General features: G+C 44.9%; 1 protein-coding gene across 3 annotated transcripts in view; it reads left to right on the forward strand.

Annotated features, from left to right (window-relative positions):
• Positions 1-2878: 2878 nt before the first annotated feature.
• Positions 2879-18724, forward strand: part of LOC147900226 (sodium/hydrogen exchanger 1-like) — a 73711-nt gene continuing 57865 nt past the window's right edge. The window contains exons 1-3 of one of the 3 annotated variants that reach the window (XM_087377560.1): positions 2879-2899; positions 3118-3749; positions 3902-4020. In XM_087377560.1, the coding sequence (XP_087233686.1) occupies positions 3558-3749; positions 3902-4020 (311 nt within the window). In that variant the 5' untranslated portion in view covers positions 2879-2899; positions 3118-3557. Of the gene's footprint in view, positions 2900-2948; positions 3750-3901; positions 4021-18724 lie in introns of those variants that run through there. The other 2 variants (XM_087377561.1, XM_087377559.1) reach the window with 2 other exon arrangements.

Genomic DNA, 18724 nt, shown 5'->3' on the forward strand with positions numbered 1-18724 from the left:
TTAAGACATGGCCTCAATATAAATTGAAAATGGTAATTAGAAGATAGAGTTACGTGTTTGGAGATGGCCTCAATATAAAATGAAAAGATGGACTGAACGTTATACAGTCTGTGTGCCCAAGTGAGGACAGCCTCTGCAAACAATGATCCTTGTAGGACTTGTTGAGCAAGGAAGAGTCTACACAATTGAGAGCAGAGAAGACAAAAGAAACCACAGTCAACAATCTGCGTTTCAAAGGACGAGAAAGCATGACTCTGTGTAGAAGAGGAGAGGGCGTACTGTGTGCATGCTAGAATTGAGTCACTTGCTCATTTTTCCAAACCTTATTTTCAAACGTTACTATAGTATTGCTACCAGTGGCCACCGTCAACATCGCTACAAACACGGTGACATGCACATACCTTCGATTGCATTCGATGAAGTTTCGAGTTTTTGTGTTTCCTCAAAAGCGCACAGTTTTGCAAGGACTAGAGTACAACCAGATTGTACAACCAGATTGCAATATGTTTGGACAAACCTTCTCAAGTCCTGCAATCGACAAGAAGTTGTGAGATAGAAGAATGAAAGAAATAATGAAAGACGTAGAAAAAATCAAGCAAAATACGTCAGCAACGACAAACTTCTCTTCAAACCTCTCACAAAAGCAGAGCTATCTGTATCCATGTCATTGGTCGAACGGGCCATTTCACTTATTCGCAGGACTACGACGAAGATGCAGAAAACAATATGAAACATGCAATTCTAATCCCTTATATAGATATAAATGTATTAGTTGCAACGTTGCAAGGTTTTCGCGCTAGCCAACACGAAGAACACGTTAGATTCCGCACGGCTAATATCGTATTAATCAATCTTAATTCTCGCCAGGGTGGACGGCGCCAAATGAAGCCTTGTTAACCAACGTCCGAAATTTGCCGAAACCTTCCTCAATTCAATGCACAGATTGATTAAATCCTCCTATAGGAATCAGAATGAGTAGAAACCCGAACGAAAAAGGGAAATAACGACATCCTCTTATACGAATCAGAAGCAGACCACAAGTTTGATTGCGATGCAGCATGGAAAATTCGTAGATTAATCCGACGATGGAAGGATGCATCCAGGATTGCCACTAGACCATTGATTGTATAGCATTAATTTTCCATCGACAGGAGGAGAGTACCAACAAAGCACACCATGGACAATTGGACGACAAGAGGAAGAAGCTTGCGCGCATCGACGGGAGGGCTACATCACGGATTTCGGCAAAGAAACAAACAAAAACTGTGTGGACGAGAGAGACGGGAGAGATATTTGTGATTGTTTTGCATGCATTGACATGTAGAGGTATTTAAGTGGCACTTCAATAGTACACGTGGACCAATCAAAATTTCAAGACCAAAAAAATACCAAATAATCCGATTTTTGGCTTTGCCGAATTGCCGCCGTTGCTAAGTCTACCCCTCAGGGCAAGCCAAAAAAGTATAACTTTGGTAGATTGAATTGCTTCTCTTTTTTATATTATGCAATTGAAGTATTATGATGTAGAGTGGGTATTAGCTGTTGAGATAATAGAGTAATATTAGTGATATTGTCGTACTTTCAAGCTCCTTCTATTTTCCCCTTGGAGATTCACGACTCTTTAAGAAAACTCCAATTTGACATATACTTTTTTCTCTATGCTTGAAGGCTAATGCTACACACAACCCAATCATGACGTTGAGACATAGAATTCAAGTGTATACCATAGATTTGATCCAAAGTACATTGGAGCCTTGAATACGATAGTTTGAAGTTCTAGTAGTGTAGCATGCAAAACTTATATGTACATGAGTAAATCATTGAGGAAACAAGATGGAGTCAATTCTACCTAAGTGGCGTGCATGTTTGCATTTGTGAGCTCATGCGCGCGCGTGTGTGTATATAGCCTTGAATATGATGTGGTTGGTAAAGTAGAGGTATGTGTATGTGTATGTGTGTCTCTATGTGTGTGTGGAGCATATGGATGGCGAAGTAGATAGATAGACAGAGAGAGGCGAAGTAGATAGATAGATAGATAGAGAGAGAGAGAGAGAGAGAGAGAGAGAGAGAGAGAGAGAGAGAGGGAGGGGGGGGACAAGGCCTCAAGGCAAATGATGGGGCTTGTTAGGATGTCTATTTCATGATGGGGTAGCCTGCATCTTTCCAAGCTTTGTTACTATGAGTATTTTAAAAAAAGGAAAAAGACTATACCTAGTGAATCGAGAGAGAGAGAGAGAGAGAGAGAGAGAGAGACCTATGATCTAGAAGAAGATCATGGGGGCCTTTAAGTTCTTATTTTAAAGTAGTTTTTGTCCACCTTTTACTATACTTGTACTTGGCATAATCATGGTTGGACTTGACAACATGGGGCCTTGTTAAATTCTCTCTTTCAAAGTAGTTTTTTTACTATACTTTTACTTGGAATAATCATGATTGGACTTGACAAGGTGCAAACCAAGAGCCACTTACATTTGAAGTCGAGCTGGTGAGTGGCCGGGTTGTGGTGCATAAAGATTGTCGAACAAGCAGTGGATTCGAGGTGTAAGTTATGGTGAAAGACGGTGTTGAAAAGGGGCACGACCCGGTAGCAAAAGATCGGCACCCATCATCACGGCTATGGATACTTTACTTACATTTGCTTGTATGTATATTCTTTTCCCCGTTGTGTGCGAAGAGAAGCAAAAAGGGCCGTGCTGATGTGGAAGGCCCGATGACGCGGCAGGGGTAAAACCGACCGTAAGACGACACGCGGCGGGAGGTGATAGGCGGTGAGCGAACAAGCTATTTTGTGCGGGCAAGGTTAAGGGGGGTAATTAAGGTGCTAATGAGGAGGGTTAAGTAGCTAATGGAAACCCGAAGAGTCTGGACGCTGCGTCGTCCTCGCCAGTGATCTTTCACGGTCTCTATCCTGCTTTTGTTTTCTGCTCGATTTTTTAATTTCTGTTTGCTTCTCGCGATCATCTTTCTTCTTACATCCATCGCACATCGACAATCTTTCCCCACGCACCTTCGCTCGCTGATCCCATCGCACATCTACAATCTTTCAATTCGCTTTCGAATTGCATGCTTTCCTGTCTCTCTTGCCGAGATTTAGCCTCGCAATTCGCTTCCTTGCAGGAGCAATCCCGTATTCCTGTGGTTGAAACTTGCCGCAAAACCGGCAAAAGATTCTTCCTTGGATCAGCATCGGATTTGCCATATCTAGCTTTCTTCACAGCAACTGGATATCGCTTCATCTTGTTGCTTCAATCCAGGATTCTCAATTTTGGCTTTCAGCTCTCCGCTTGCTTTCCCCTACGCAATTGCTTTGCGACGTCTCAATTCGTTTGACGATCGACAAACTCATAATGTATAGTTCACCGATTTACTTTTACGTTCTGCGCCATGGTCGAACGTTCATTCGACTCTGAATAGCTGCTTGATTTTGCAAGCTCGTGCTCCTACTCCTTAGATATTTGTCGCCATGGGTTGAACGTTACGTCTCCCCTCCGCGTTCTTGCATTGTGAATCTCGACAGTGGTTTCTGCTCTTGGAGTAGTGTGAGCTTAGTGTGCAAGATGGAGTCGATGATTGGAGCGAAGCGTACGCTCAAAGTTCTACTTCATGAGCAGGCGATGTTGCTCACAGAAAATCCAAGCCTCGTGGCGGCCATCTGCGCGACAGTCGCTCTACTTTTATTCTCCATGTTAATAGGACACCTTCTCCATACGAACCGATGGGTGAATGAATCAATCACGTCGCTTTTCCTTGTGAGTATCCTGTACCGGTTACGTTAACTCTCCGATTTGTTGCTAAGAGCAAGTATAGCAAATGTCAACAAGCGAATTGAGCATCATTGGAGTGTGAGTGCCATTTGGAGAATACTTCTTGCATAGTTTATCCATGATTAATTGTTCTGCAGGGACTCGCTGCTGGCACTATCGTTTTCGCTTTTAGCAAGGGCCAGAACTCACACGTTTTGCAATTCGATGAAGATCTTTTCTTCTACTATCTTCTGCCACCGATAATTTTCAATGCTGGGTGAGTAATTTTCAACTGTTGTACTAAGCTGAAATTGTCCAACGTAGTTGAGTTGATGCAGTTCCTGAAAGAGATGATAAACATGGACTAATAGGGAGCATATAGCTTCTCTTCGTACTATATCCTTTATTTAGTATCTGTGTGGCTTAGATAACCCCTGTTGATACTTGGCACGCTAATTTCAACAATGTATGAGCATGGATTATGTTTTTAAAGAGTTGTGGCTTCCATGCTTAGCTCATAGAAAGGACTACAATTTCTGATTGTAGTATCAAGATCAAAGTACATGAGAAATTGTCTTCACCAAGGGACAATGATGCAGCAATGCAAAGCGTACTTATCTCAGAAAAAAGTTAAAGGTCAATGTCGTTATGGGCAAGAACATGGGGTAGAAAATCTGTAATCTACAGCGCTAGCTACCCTTCTATGAGCAGTATATGGCACAACACTCTGCACTCGCTGCTCTATATCTATAGGCGAGTGAAAGAGAGGCAACAATGTATCAAAGACATCTGAGGCATCAACAGTAGGATGTCTTTTGCATTCCAGCCAAGGTAAAGGCACATTTTCAGCGTAGATAACATCTCTACTGACAATGACCTTGCCCGTGGTGGGTTGATACAACCTGTATCCCTTGCTCTCTGTGTTGTAACCAATGAATATGCATTTTACACCTTTGTCTTCAAGCTTATGCCTCATCTGAGATGGCACATGAGCATAAACCAATCACCCAAACACCCACATATGAGAAATTTCTGGTTTGCGTCCGTGCCATGTCTCGTAAGGTGTGTCATAGAGGTAATGCACGCATGAGGCAAGAAAGATCCCTTTTAGTGTTTTGCGGTGAGAAAAAACGCTTATAACCAATAAATGAGATGCTGCATTTTTTCCCTAAATCCTAGAACCTTCATGGTTTGTGAGATGAAATCCCATTGCACCATGTCAAAGGCTTTAGCAATATCGGACGTTTTGGGCAAAGTGACAAATCTAGAGGAAAGAGAGTTGCTACTTTCTTTGAGCAAGATAAGAGACCAGCAGGCGCTCATATTGTTTGATCTAGGGGCTACAAACAATTTCATCTCAAAAGTTTTAGCCGTAACGCTGGGAATAAAGACGGAAGAGTTGGGCAGGGCCCTTGATGCTGACCAGATGTTCTATGGGGACCCTGTGCCAGTTACTCCCTTGATTGGGAAGCTCGGTCTTCATGTATAAGATCATGAGGATTTCTTCATTTCCCCTCTTAAACATCATGATGTAGTTTTGGGAATGCCTTGGTTTCATCGCAAGGCAGTGAAGTTAACCAGAGTTTTTTCTAAAAGTTTTTTTGCACCTCTGCAGAATTCTCCAACCTCTACTGCTAAGCTGGAATCTCGTGGAATTTCTGACTATGTAACGAAAGAAGGGGATGCTCTTCTCTCGGTGCCCTTCCTCAATCCATTCCCACTCCTCTGGATCCCACTGCAAGAACCTAATGGGGAAACCACCATATAACCAGAGTCTTCAAGACCCAAGTTCCAGGAGAACAGGGTCAGGATCAAGATACCACTGTGAGTCCATGCCCCACTTCATGCCTGCAATCCTAACAGGCTAGAGAGCAACCTCGAAAAGAATATCATATGAAGATCTGAGAAGTCGTTTCTGACTGTGTAAACGAAAGAAGGGGATGCTCTTCTCTCGGTACCCTTCCTCAATCCATTCCCACTCCTCTAGATCCGACTGCAAGAATCTAATGGGGGAACCACCATGTAACCAGAGTCTCCAAGACCAAAGTTCCAAGAGAACAGGGTCAGGATCAAGATACCACTGTGAGTCCGTGCCCCACTTCATGTAACCTGCAATCCTAACAGGCTAGAAAGCAACCTCGAAAAGAATATCATCTGAAGATCTAAGAAGTCTGTCTCCCGACTGAACATCAAAGACAAGGGTCTTCTCATGTGCATCCTGCAAGGCAATAACCTATAAAGGCATACCAGTCCCGTGAATGTTCTCAACCAGGTGGACTTTGTGATTGGGTATCTATCCACTCTGCTGGTATGGCTGCCTCTATCTGCTGCATCCTGACTGTACTCCTATAACATGCAACGGTAATATGCAACGGTAATCTGATCGTGTAATTCACAGCAAGACCTTCTTTAAACCTTTAGTGAGGAATTAGCGTTGTTTACCATAGAGAGAGAAAGGAGATGAGGGTAGAGAGAGAGTAGAGTCGACAACCGATTGGGTCCCTGTACCCACTGAGGGCCCATTCCCCCAACCAGGGAGAATTTGGTTTATACTTGGAGAACTGAGAAATACAAAGAACACTCTTCGAGAGAGCACAGAAACGCACTTCTAAAGAGCTCACTATGCACACGTATAGTAGACCCAAAGATTTGAGAGGCGACGCCAACCAATATCGAGACCTTGATGCTAGCAATCCACACTGATGATGTAGGACGCTTCTGCAAGTAATGTGATCGTGTAATTCACAGCAAGACCTTCTTTAAACCTTTAGCAAGGAATTAGCATTGTTTACCATAGAGAGAGAAAGGAGATGAGGGTAGAGAGAGAGTAGAGTCGACAACCGATTGGGTCCCTGTACCCATTGAGGTGCACCTCCCCCAACCAAGGGAGAATTTGCTTTATACTTGGAGAACTGAGAAATACAAAGAACACTCTTTGAGAGAGCACGGAAACACACTTTTGAAGAGCTCACTATGCACACGTATAGCAGACCCAAAGACATGAGAGGCAACGCTGACCAATACCGAGACCTTGATGCTGTCCACATTGATGATGTAGGACGCTTCTGCAAGGCAAGGGAGAGGCTTGTGCTGTCCACGGAATGCAAGGTTACTACATGAGTGAGAGAGTGAAAGCTAGGATTGATAGATCCTATAATAGAGTTGAGAGATGACTGAAATAAAGAGCTGAGAATGAGCTGTGTAAAACTGTAAGAGATAACTGAAAAGAGCTGCTGAAACAGACCCCAAACCTTACTCCGTTCGCTGTCCCGACTCCCCGTCTGATGCGCTACATGAACACCTTCCCAGAGGGCGAAGTGATGCCAAAGGCTAAGGCTGGTCAGAGGCCACTGGGGGTGAGTGTGAGGCTGTTTAGAGGGGGCTGAGGAGGAGCTTTAGGAGGCTGAAGTGCTGGGAGAATTGAATGAGGAAAGAGGGCCTAGAGACCCCCTATTTATAGGGCTTTTGGGGCTGGTTGGCTGGTCCCTTGGCCCCATAAAGGCAGCCATTAATGGCAGCCCTAGGCTAGGATCTAGCTTCTTTCGAAGCTCTTTTGGCACATGTGCATATGCCTCACACCCAAATATACGCAAATGAGAGTAAGAGGGCTTCTTGCCACTCCATGCCTCTTCAGGAATACCACCATCCAAACTCTTACTAGGTGATCTATTGATCACATGCACTGCAGTCTTCATTGCCTCAGCCCAAAAACCACCAGAAAGACTTGCATTGGAAAGCATGCATTGCAACCTTTCTTGAATGGTACGGTTCATCTTTTCTGCAACTGGATTTTGTTTTGGAGTACGAGGGGATGTGAGCTCCCTCTTAATCCCACGTGTATCACAGAAATGCTGAAAGTCATGAGAGAGATACTCTCCACCATTGTCAGTCCCTAGGCATTTAAGCGTTCTACCTGACTGATTCTCAACCAAGGCCAGCCATTTCTGAAATATCTGGAACACATTACTCTTCCAAGCTATAGCATAAGCCCACACTTTCCTAGTTGCGTCATCAATGAATGTCACATAGTATTCAGCCCCGCCTAATGACCGTGTAGGCATGGGACCACATACGTCTGAATGCACCAAATCAAGCTTTTCAAACTCTTTCTTTCCCCTTCTTTTATGGGCTGATTTAGTCTGCTTCCCATAGAGACAGTGCTCACAAAATTCAAAATCAGAGAAACTCAAATGTGGTACATAACCCAAACGGCATAAGAGTTTCATTCCATTCTGGCTCATGTGCCCCAACCTGCAATGCCACAAAGAAGTTCTTGGCTGCTCAGTTATTGCAACAACATGATCAAATACCCCTGATACATGTAAGGGATACAAAGTCCCACACTTGGCACCCCTGGCCAAAAGCATAGAGTCCTTCTGGATTTTCCAACTCTGAAAGCCAGAAGTGGTTTGCAAAAGAAAACTTTATGTCACCTCATTTCCAAGATGCACACAACCTGTCTTTCCACTGTCATAAGTGGAGAACCATTCCCTATGGGGAGTAACATGGAATGAAGCACCAGAATCCAAAATCCAATCCTGGGAATATGCATCATCTGAAGTGGTAAGCAACTCTGCAGATAAACTAGACATGAAGAGAACGTCATTGTCACTATCATGTGTGACTCCATTGATCTCCTCGATCTTCACTTTTCCTTTGTCCTCCCTTGGACTCTCTTCCTTTTGATTTGCACTCCAATTTGCATTCTTTTTCTTATCCTTTTGCTCTCTTTTCAGCTTGTAGCAATCCTTTTTCATATGACCCTTCTTGCCACAGTGGTAACACTCAATGTTCCGTGCACTGGATTTGCTACGAGACTTCCCTCTTTCTTGGGACTTCCCCCTGACTGCCCCTTTGCACATTTAAGGTTGCCTCCTGCTTGTTGCCGTCCATAGACTTCCGCCTAATCTCCTCGGCCAATAAGCTACCCACAACATCATCAAATTTTAGTACTCCACCAGGTGCAGAGTTACTGGCAGCTGTACGGAAGGTATCCCATGAGGATGACAATGTACATAAGAGAAATATTGCCTTAGTCTCCGCATCAAAATTCATCTTCTGAGCCTGAAGCTGGCTGAAAATAATATTGAATTAATTCAAGTGAGAAGCAATGGAGACCCCTTCCTTCATCTGCTTCATGAGGTAAACTTTATTAGAGGCAGTTTCCTTTTCATAAGTGGCACAGTTTTTTCCACAAATCTTCCGTAGTCTGCTCATTTACTACTATGAAATAAACTGACTCTGCAAGACGAACTCTAATAGTAGATTTTGCTAATGTATCCAACTCATTCCAATCATCCTTAGACATATTTGTAGGTTTAGCTTCAATCCCTGCAAAGAGTTTAATCTGCTTCTTTTGAATAAGCACATCCCTTATTTGTTCTTTCCACAAAGAAAAGTTTGCCCCATCAAACTTTTTAATGCTGAAAAACTCCTTTTCAGACATGGAAGAGGATGCCATGATGCAAATGAAACAAAATCCCAAATGCTAGTACCTGTAAGAGAGAATCACACTAAATACTAGGTGCACCCAAATGTGTATGCCACAATAGAGTGAAATATCACCAAAACTCAAAGCTCAAAGCATCAAAAGATGCATCTGACTCATGTGCATATACTATGCATCCATATGAGCAAATCTGGTTCAAAAGAAAATGCCAACTGCAATGGCAATCCAAAATGCCAATAAGTGCCAAATGACTCAAGCATAAACACCGTCCACTGGCATATGCATTAATAATATCTCATCCAAGAGAGCATAGCACTATTAGTGCATCACCTGCAATGTGTCAAAGCTGTCCCTCAGCATAAAATAGCATCCATGTGCAAAGTGTCTATAAAAATAGCATCCCACAAGGCAATTTGGACCTATCAGCGCATCCAATAAGGACCGCAATGCATCCAAATAGCCTATAAATCATCCACTGCAACCCAATGCACACCACGAATGAGCGCACATTGCTCAAAGTACAACCAGAGTGATCTGCATAAGGTATGCTCAAGAAATCATAGTCCCACGGTAATGATCGCTACTGAAAATAGAACCTGAGATGCCTCAAAACATGGGCGCCATCGCATAATCAGACTCAGCAAGAAAATCTGCAAATATCTCTCTTCTGCCGGAACTCCAAAATCCCAACCGATGAGTGAGAAATGAGAGTCAACACTTATCCACTGCCATGTGGCATAAATCTAAGGTTTCAAAACCTTAGAATGAAAAATGCATAACAGAGAGACGAAATCGAATACACAGAGATCTATAACTTTGAAAATCCTCCACCGAATCGCGTAAGAACTGACAGGTAGGGGTTTTTGGGCATCCGGAACGCAATGGGACAGACGGTTTTGGAAACCGTGGTCTCAATCACTGGGTCCAACACACGGACTAAAAAACGTTTTTGAAAACAGAGTTGTTTGTAAACTCCACTGGAGTGCGAATGATGAGCAACATAGAAGTTTTAGGACCTCCTGAGTCCACCGGAACTGACAGATCTGCAAATGGTTGCTCCAAACTTGAGTTCCAACACCTGGGCAGAAAAACGAAGAAACTGACACAGTGAGTCAGAAATCCAATGAAATGATTCTAGATTCAAGAATGAAGGTGCTTCCAAGCTCTTGAAGTGAAGTGGACACCAAAATCAAGCAATAGTTGCCTCTACAAGTCAATACGGAGTCTCTGTCATCGAACGGAACAGGGAAATGCTCAAAAAAAGACTTTTTCTTTGAAAACACTTAACAGGCTCTCAAAACCACTTCGCAAAACCAAACTGACTTTTCCAAAGGTTCCTCCAAGGTCTCTACACACTCGGATGCAAGTAAAGTCACCCACAAAGCTTCCCACAGAGCTTCTCCTTCCTCCCACAGAGCTGCTGAGCTTCAAGCATTCACGCACGCTCAGCTAGATCACCCGGGCTCTGATACCAGTTGAGAGTGCTCTCAACAGAAGCAAGAACGGAAGACGGAGAGAGAGAAACAGAGAGCCACACAAGTTTTGGTGGGTGCAGAACACCCTAATCTTCTTTTTCATTCATTTACATATGTGTTTGAGTATTGTACATAACCGGGGTAAAGGCACAGTGACCTTTAACCCCCACAATAGGAGCCCTTCTGGGCCCCCTCAAGGCTGGAACAAGTGAAGAGAATGGTAGGGGAAGGGCTGCCTTTATAGGCTACCCTGCACCCCTCCCTAGGCTGCCATTTATGGGGCCTAGGGCTGCCTTTATGGGACCTAGTGCTGCCTTTATGGGGCCTAGGGCTGCCATTAATGGCTGCCTTTAAGAGGCCAAGGGACCAGCCAACCAGCCCCAAAAGCCCTATAAATAGGGGGCCTCCAGGCCCTCTTTCCTCACTCAGTTCTCCCAGCACTTCAGCCTCCTATAGCTCCTCCTCAGCCCCCTCTGAACAGCCTGACACTCACCCCCAGTGGCCCTCTGACCAGCCTCAGCCTTTGGCATCAATTCAGCCCTCTGGGAAGGTGTTCACACAGCGCATCAGACAGGAATTCGGGAGAGCAAATGGAGTAAGGTTTGGGGTCTGTCTCAGCAGCTCTTTTCAGTTATCTCTTACAGTTTTACACAGCTCATTTTCAGCTCTTTATTTCAGTCATCTCTCAACTCTCTTATAGGATCTATCACTCCTAGATTTTACTCTCTCACTCACACAATAACCCAGCAATCCAGTGGACTCTCCCTTGCCTTGCAGAAGTATCCTACATCATTAGTGTGGACAGCATCAAGGTCTCGGTATTGGTCGACGTTGCCTCTCAGGTCTTTGGGTCTGCTATACGTGTGCACAGTGAGCTCTTTAAAAGTGTGTTTCCGTGCTCCCTCGAAGAGTGTTCTTTGTATTTCTCAGTTCTCCAAGTATAAAGCAAATTCTCCCCTGGTTGGGGGAGGGGGAGGGGGCCCTCAGTGGGTACAGGGACCCAATCAGTTGTCAACTCTACTCTCTCTCTATCCTCATCTCCTTTCTCACTCTATGGTAAACAACGCTAATTTCTCACCAAAGGTTTAAAAAAGGTCTTGCTGTGAATTACACGATCAAATTACCGTTGCATATTACATTGGTATGAGAGCTTCAGTCTGTATCCAGCTTGACTACCGCGAGTGTATGGTTGTATTGAGATCCGGAAAGGACACACAATCAAGCGCCATGGAAGGGTTAGGAAAAGGACTCAACCTTGAAGACTTTGAAGAGGAGAAAGACTACCAACAGAATACGCTTCCGCCAAGTGCTCAAGAAGTGATGGCGAACCTTCTAGAGCAGAATCGGGTCTTCCTACAGCAACTCGAAGAACAACCATAGATTTTGAAAAACTGCTCTTGTTGATGCGTGAGGAACCCAAAAATGAGAAGGCATTGCGACGGGCAGAGCTTGCCCAGGCAGAGAGGCAACAAAAGCTAGATCGAGAGGCGATTCTTCTCCAACACAAACATATGGTAGCCGCTATGCAGGCAAGTTTGAGTGTAGCAACCGTCACCGTCATAGCTTCGTCATCGACAAAGGTAACACCACTCACTCGGTCCACTCCAAATTTTGTTAAGTATGATGGTAAGTGTGGCCATTCAGTAATTTTGCAATTTATTCATCAGTTTGTAGCTCATTTTCCATTAGCGTGGATTCAAGATGAGCAAGACAAAGTCCACCTCGCAACCCCTTATCTTACGGGTGAGGCGGTGACCTAGTGGCAACATTGGGCTAGTAAGCATACTGACCCAATGACATTTAAGACGAATTTCGTTTGGGCAACATTTGTGGTCGACCTCAAAGCCCGTTTTCTCCCGCCCCAATATATGCTTAACCTGGAGGATGATTTTTCTCGTCTCTCCCAGAATGGTTTGCTTGTGTTGACATATAGTAACAAGGTCATCACGCTGGCGCAGCAGTTAGGATTGGCGTAGAGCGCGAAGATGAAGCAATTCATTCGAGGGTTGGACACCAACATCCATTATACCATTTGGAACTTCCACCCGCCGGATTACGAGTGGGCGTTGACTCTCGCACAGAACCAGGAGATGATCCTAAACGGGGGCCAGCCCAAGCAGGTCCAGAAAGATTCCAAAGCCCCGCAGCAGCCAAACAACACAGTGGGTAAGGATCAGAAGAAGGACAACCAGTTCCAAAAGAAATACGGCCAGGCTTATGGTCAAAAGGAGGAGTCTAAGTCCAAGATGACTCCGGATGAGAAGGCTAAAGCAAGCATTACGGGAGGCTATCTACAGCGCGACGAGCAGAAGCGGTACCACCAAGAACATCGTTGCTTTCATTGCCACCACATCGTGGGGCATGGCAAGAAGGATTGTCCGAAGCGGCTTGCCGAAAAGGTGCGAAAGCGCCTACTTCATCCGTCGCCAATGTATTGGCACTTCCAGCCCCCGCCTCCATCCTCACCTACGAATGCCGTCTTCCCTGCTTTGAACGTCGTTCCCATGGTGGTCTTTCAAGGTAAGAAGGAGGGCGATTTCTCAAATCAAAAGAAGGCGCTCATTTGAGCGTACAGCACAACTAATGGGCATCAGTTTATTGTCCTATTCGATATGGGGAGTTCAGAAGATGCAATCTCCCCTCAACTTGCCAAGACAGTGGGGTTCACCTTGGTGCCTCATGAGCTTGCAGTGGACGGTTCACGCCCGGCTTGCGCACACACATCCCGCATAAGGCCATCCATTTCACTTTTTCAGTTCAAAAGGCCATGTTTACGCGGGATTTTATTTTGACTCCTTTGATGGGGTGTGACATGATCCTCGGGATTCAGTGGTTCCATGAGCATGTACTGACGCCTGATTGGCGGCAAGACACCTTTACCATTGTGGAAGGTTTACCTGAGCCCGTTGTGATACGCGGCGATTGGAGCATACCAAGGATTCTGTTAATCTTGCATATTCAAGCAGGCTGCGCCGCCCGCAAGGGTGCCATGTGTGCACTTGTCTATGTCCAGTGCCAAATCACTACAGTTCAAGCTGCTCCTCCGATGGGGAAAGCAATGGTGGATCTACTCCAAAGTTCCAAGACATCATGCTCCGAGATGATCTGCCACCCCAACTTAGAACTATTCAGCGTATGATAGAGAGCTCCTCGATGTCATCCAGGCATTAAAACATTGGAAGCCTTTCCTATACGGACGGACTTTCACGGTTAAGACACATCACCAAGCCCTTATGTGGCTTCAGACAATGCCTAGTGCACAATGGAGCGATCGACAGCAATGGTGGAGCCAGATATTCCAGCAGTTTGGGGGAATGATGGAGTATGTTTCGGGCAAAAACAACCCCGTTGCAGACGTTCTCAGTAAGAAAGGTTCCATCCAGACCATTGAGCAAGCCACTATGCTCGAAATCAAAGGAAAGGATCTTGATAGCATGAAGGCACAGTACGTGGAGTCAGCAGAATTTGGCATGCAGTTCCAGTTTGCCATGATGCTTGCTCCAGGCCATTACTCATTAGAGGACAGTTGGCTTTTCTATAAGAAAAGATTATGTGTACTCAAAGACAAACGGCAGTTGCTTCTTCATGATGCCCATGACGCCCTTACCAGTGGTCACAGAGGTATCAACAAGACTTTGGAGAAGTTAGAGCACTATTTCTATTGGCCAAAGATGCAGAAGGACGTATACCAAAAGGTTAAGACTTCCCACAAGAAAGCGGCAGGCTTACTTATGTAATTGTCAATCCCCGATGGTCCTTTTCATAACATAGGTATGGATTTCGTGGGGCCACTTCCAGCATTCGTAGGTATGCGTAATACTCAATGTCTTACTATTGTTTGTCGCTTTAGTAAATATTGTATGCTTATTACCTGCAAACAAACGGCCAGCGCTGAAGATGTAACTCGCTTGTTTATCAAGTATTGGTATCCCATTGGAGGGTTGCCAAAGACCATCACATGCGACACGGACTCCAAGTTTATGTCTAACTTTTGGCAAGCCTTGTTTGATAATTTTGGTACTAAGCTGCAGAAATCCAGCGTTTTCCTTCCGCAATCGAACGGCGAGAGGGAAAAGTATAATGGTATGGCATTTGATATTTTGAAATTATATTGTCACGATGCTCAAGGAAAGTTGGAGTAGTTTCTTCCGCTCGTGCAGGCCATTCGGAACAATACCTATTCTTCAAGTATTGGTCGCACACCTTATGAAGCAGCATTTGGACGGCGGTTTACCTCACTCTACGGAATCAATGGCAGAGATTACGGAGTCCGTGAAAAGACGCATCGCCAAAGCTCAAGCATCGTATACGCACCAGGCTAACAAATCCAACTGAGATGTCGAGTATAAAGAGGGGCAATGGGTGTATTTACCTATTATCAAGCAAAGATCGAAGCAAGTGGACAAGCGATGCCCTAAGCTATCCTTCAGGAGCTTCGGACCATTCCCTATTATTCAGAAGATTAACGATGTCTCAATGAAGTTACGCCTTCCAGACAGTTGGACTATGCACAATGTGCTTCATGTAGCTTAGTTGAAGCCATATTTTGGATCTCCTTTTTCAGAGATTTCCGACGAGCACAACTTGAAGTTCTTGATAAAGCCGAAGTTTTGCAGCCAGAAAAGATCCTTCTTCATAAATTCAAGCATGGGTCAGGACATAGGATCCAAGAGTTTTACACCAAGTTCCGTGATCGAGGTACCCATGAAGCAGTGTGGTTGGACGAAGATTTTTTCCAGGAGTTTCCCTAGATATTGGCAGACTACTTGGAAGCAATGAACCTACTACCAAGTTAAGGAGGGAATGTCACATGCACCCGTGCACTTGGGTGCAAAGTGACACACTGGCTACATCGACAAGTGCGTAATAGTTCCCTAATAGGAGATTTTGTCATATGCCATGATCCCTTTGTGAGCCCTTGTCCAGGGACAGTCAGGCACAAGCCACATAAGTCAGTCTCTCAACCTTAGGTCAAGTCGGAAGATCGGTCCTTGTTCACTAGTACCCACTAGAGAACCATAGGGTAGTGTTTCTGTGTTAGGTTTAGGAATAGGGTTTAGGTAGGAGCCCTTTTGGATCCCCTCACGGCTGGAACAAGTTAAGAGAATGGCAGGGGAAGGACTGCCTTTATAGGCTACCTTGCACCCCTCCCTAGGCCGCCATTTATGGGAGTCTAGGAAATGCATCTTTCTGGGTTTGGTGAAAGTGGAGAGATGGGCTATCGTCTTTGGGATCCAGAAGCAAAGAAGATCATCCGCAGCCATGATGTAGTCTTTAATGAGAAGAAGATGCATAAGGCACCCATGAGGGCTGTGGAAATGAGGAGAATCACTTTCCAGGATGTGAATCCACCTGCATATGTTGATAGACAGCAAGCTGTCCATGCACCAAATGTGCAAGAAATGGTACCACCAAGTACTCCCACAGGTATACAATCAAGGGTAGATGATGGATCATCTATTGGTGGAAATGATGAGCCAAATGTGGCTGATATGCAGGTGGGACAGCAAGCTGAAATGCCCTTGAGAAGATCATCTAGAGTGTCTAGACCGCCTGATAGGTTTGTTCCAGGGGTAGACTATGTGATGCTTACTGATTGCGGGGAGCCTCCTTGCTACAGAAAGGCTATGATGCACGAGGATCAACGCAAGTGGGTGTATGCTATGCAATCAGAGATGAGTTCACTTATGAAGAATAAGACTTGGGACTTGGTTTCTTTGCCACATGGAAAGAAAGCATTGCCATGTAAATGGGTCTACAAGATGAAGGTCACAGGTGATGATGTGCCTAGGTACAAGGCCCGTTTGGTCACTAAAGGGTTCAAGCAAGAGAAGGGTGTGGACTTTGATGAGATATTCTCTCCGGTTGTGAAGATGACCACACTTAGATGCATGCTTGGACTAGTGGCATTAGAGGATATGGAGCTTATGCAGATGGATATCAAGACAGCTTTCTTGCATGGGGATTTGCATGAGGAAATTTATATGGTGCAGCCGGAAGGCTTTGAAGAAAAGGGCAAAGAGCATTTAGTTTGCAAGCTGAAGAAGAGTCTCTATGGTCTTAAGTAAGCGCCTAGAGAATGGTATCAGAAGTTTGATGCTTTCATTCGGTCCCAGGGTTTTAGAAGGAGTGAAATTGATCACTGCCTCTACACTAAAAGGGCTAAGGATAATAGCCTGATAATCTTGGCACTATATGTGGATGATATGCTATTGGCTAGCAAGAATACTTATGAGCTAGATGCATTAAAGGCCAAGTTGCATGAGGCCTTTGATATGAAGGATTTGGGACTTGCAGGGCATATTCTTGGTATGCACATCACGCGTGATCAGAGTAGGAAACTCCTTTGGCTTCCACAAAAAGAGTGTGTTACAAAAGTATTGCAGCGTTTCAATATGGAGGGGGGGAAGGCAGTGAGTACTCCATTGCCTCCATATGTGAAACTGAGTCATACAGATAGTCCCAAATCAGATGAGGAAAGGGCCATGATGGCCAAGGTTCCTTATGCATTAGCAGTTGGGAGTCTTATGTATGCTATGATAGCTACTAGACCAGACATTGCATTTGCAGTGGGAGTTGTTAGCCGGTATGTGGCTAATCCAGGAAAGAAGCATTGGGAGGCAGTTAAATGCATCATGAGGTACATGAAGGGTACCAAAGAGATGTGCATCTGCTTTGGTAGAGGAGACATGCCTGTACTTGGATACACAGATTCAGACTATGCAGGGCATGTGGATAGTAGGAGATCCACTTCTGGTTATGTGTTCACCTTTGTAGGTGGTGCAGTGTCGTGGATGTCTCGCGCACAGAAGTGCGTTGCTTTGTCTACCACAGAGGCCAAGTATGTTGCAGCCACAGAGGGTTGCAAGGAGGCTATATGGCTTGATCGGCTAGTGGGAGATTTGGGGATTCATATAGGTGTACCGACATTGCATAGTGATTCCATGAGTGCTATTCAGCTAGCACCGAATCCAGTCTTTCATGCAAAGACCAAATACATTGAGGTCAGGTACCATTTCATCAGGGAGGTACTTGAGGACAAGCGCATAGAGCTTGTCAAGGTTCATACAAATGATAACCCTAGAGATATGCTGACGAAGAGTCTACCTAGTCAGCGGTTTGAGTATTGTCGTGTATTGATGGGCATTGGATAGTATGCTCACTGGTTGTTCTCCCTTAAAGGCACATTGTCCTTTAAGTGGGAGGTTGTGGGGGTTAAAGGTCACTGTGCCTTTACCCCGGTTATGTACAATACTCAAACACATATATAAATGAATGGAAAAGAAGATTAGGATGTTCTGCACCCACCAAAACTTGTGTGGCTCTCTGTTTCTCTCTCTCCCTCTTCCGTTCTTGCTTCCGTTGAGAGCACTCTCACCTATCCTAGGCTGGACCTAAACCTATCCCTAAACCTAAGACATAAACACTACCCCATGGTTCTCCAGTGGGTACTAGTGAACAAGGACTGATCTTCTGACTTGACCTAAGGCTAAGAGACTGACTTACGTAGCTTGTGCCTGACTGTCCCTGGACAAGGGCTCACAAAGGAGTCACAACATACAACAAAATCTCCTATTAGGGAACTATTACGCACTTGTTTATGTAGTCAGTGTGTCACTTTGCACCCAAGTGCACGGGTGCATGTGACAACTCTCTTTGAGGCGGCCAACCTATAAGAGTCTTTGATCCTCTGGAAGCTTCCTAAAATCCTTCCAGGCACCTACTGTGGAAGCAGGTCCCCTCTCCCATCTAGACCACTGCATATAATATGACATTTTGAGTGATCTGTGTTGGGGTAAAGGCACATTGCCACCCCTTTATTAAAGATAGGACATCTATGACTGTCTTAAGACAGTCATAGGGTAAAACCTAATCCTAATAAAACTAATGAGTTTGTGGTGTGGCTCATCACTTCACACCCGCACATTTGAGTCTCTCACTCTCTCTCACTCTCTCCCCCTTTGCTCTTCTCCCTGTTTCTTTCCCTCTCAACTGGTATCAGAGCCTTCATCTCTCCCTCTCCACTCCTGTCCTCTACCCCCTCGAGACTCGTGCCC

This window comes from Dipteris shenzhenensis, chromosome 7 (assembly GCF_047967505.1).
Source record: "Dipteris shenzhenensis isolate YYH24624 ecotype China chromosome 7, Dip_SZ_1.0, whole genome shotgun sequence".
Taxonomy (NCBI): Eukaryota; Viridiplantae; Streptophyta; class Polypodiopsida; order Gleicheniales; family Dipteridaceae; genus Dipteris; species Dipteris shenzhenensis.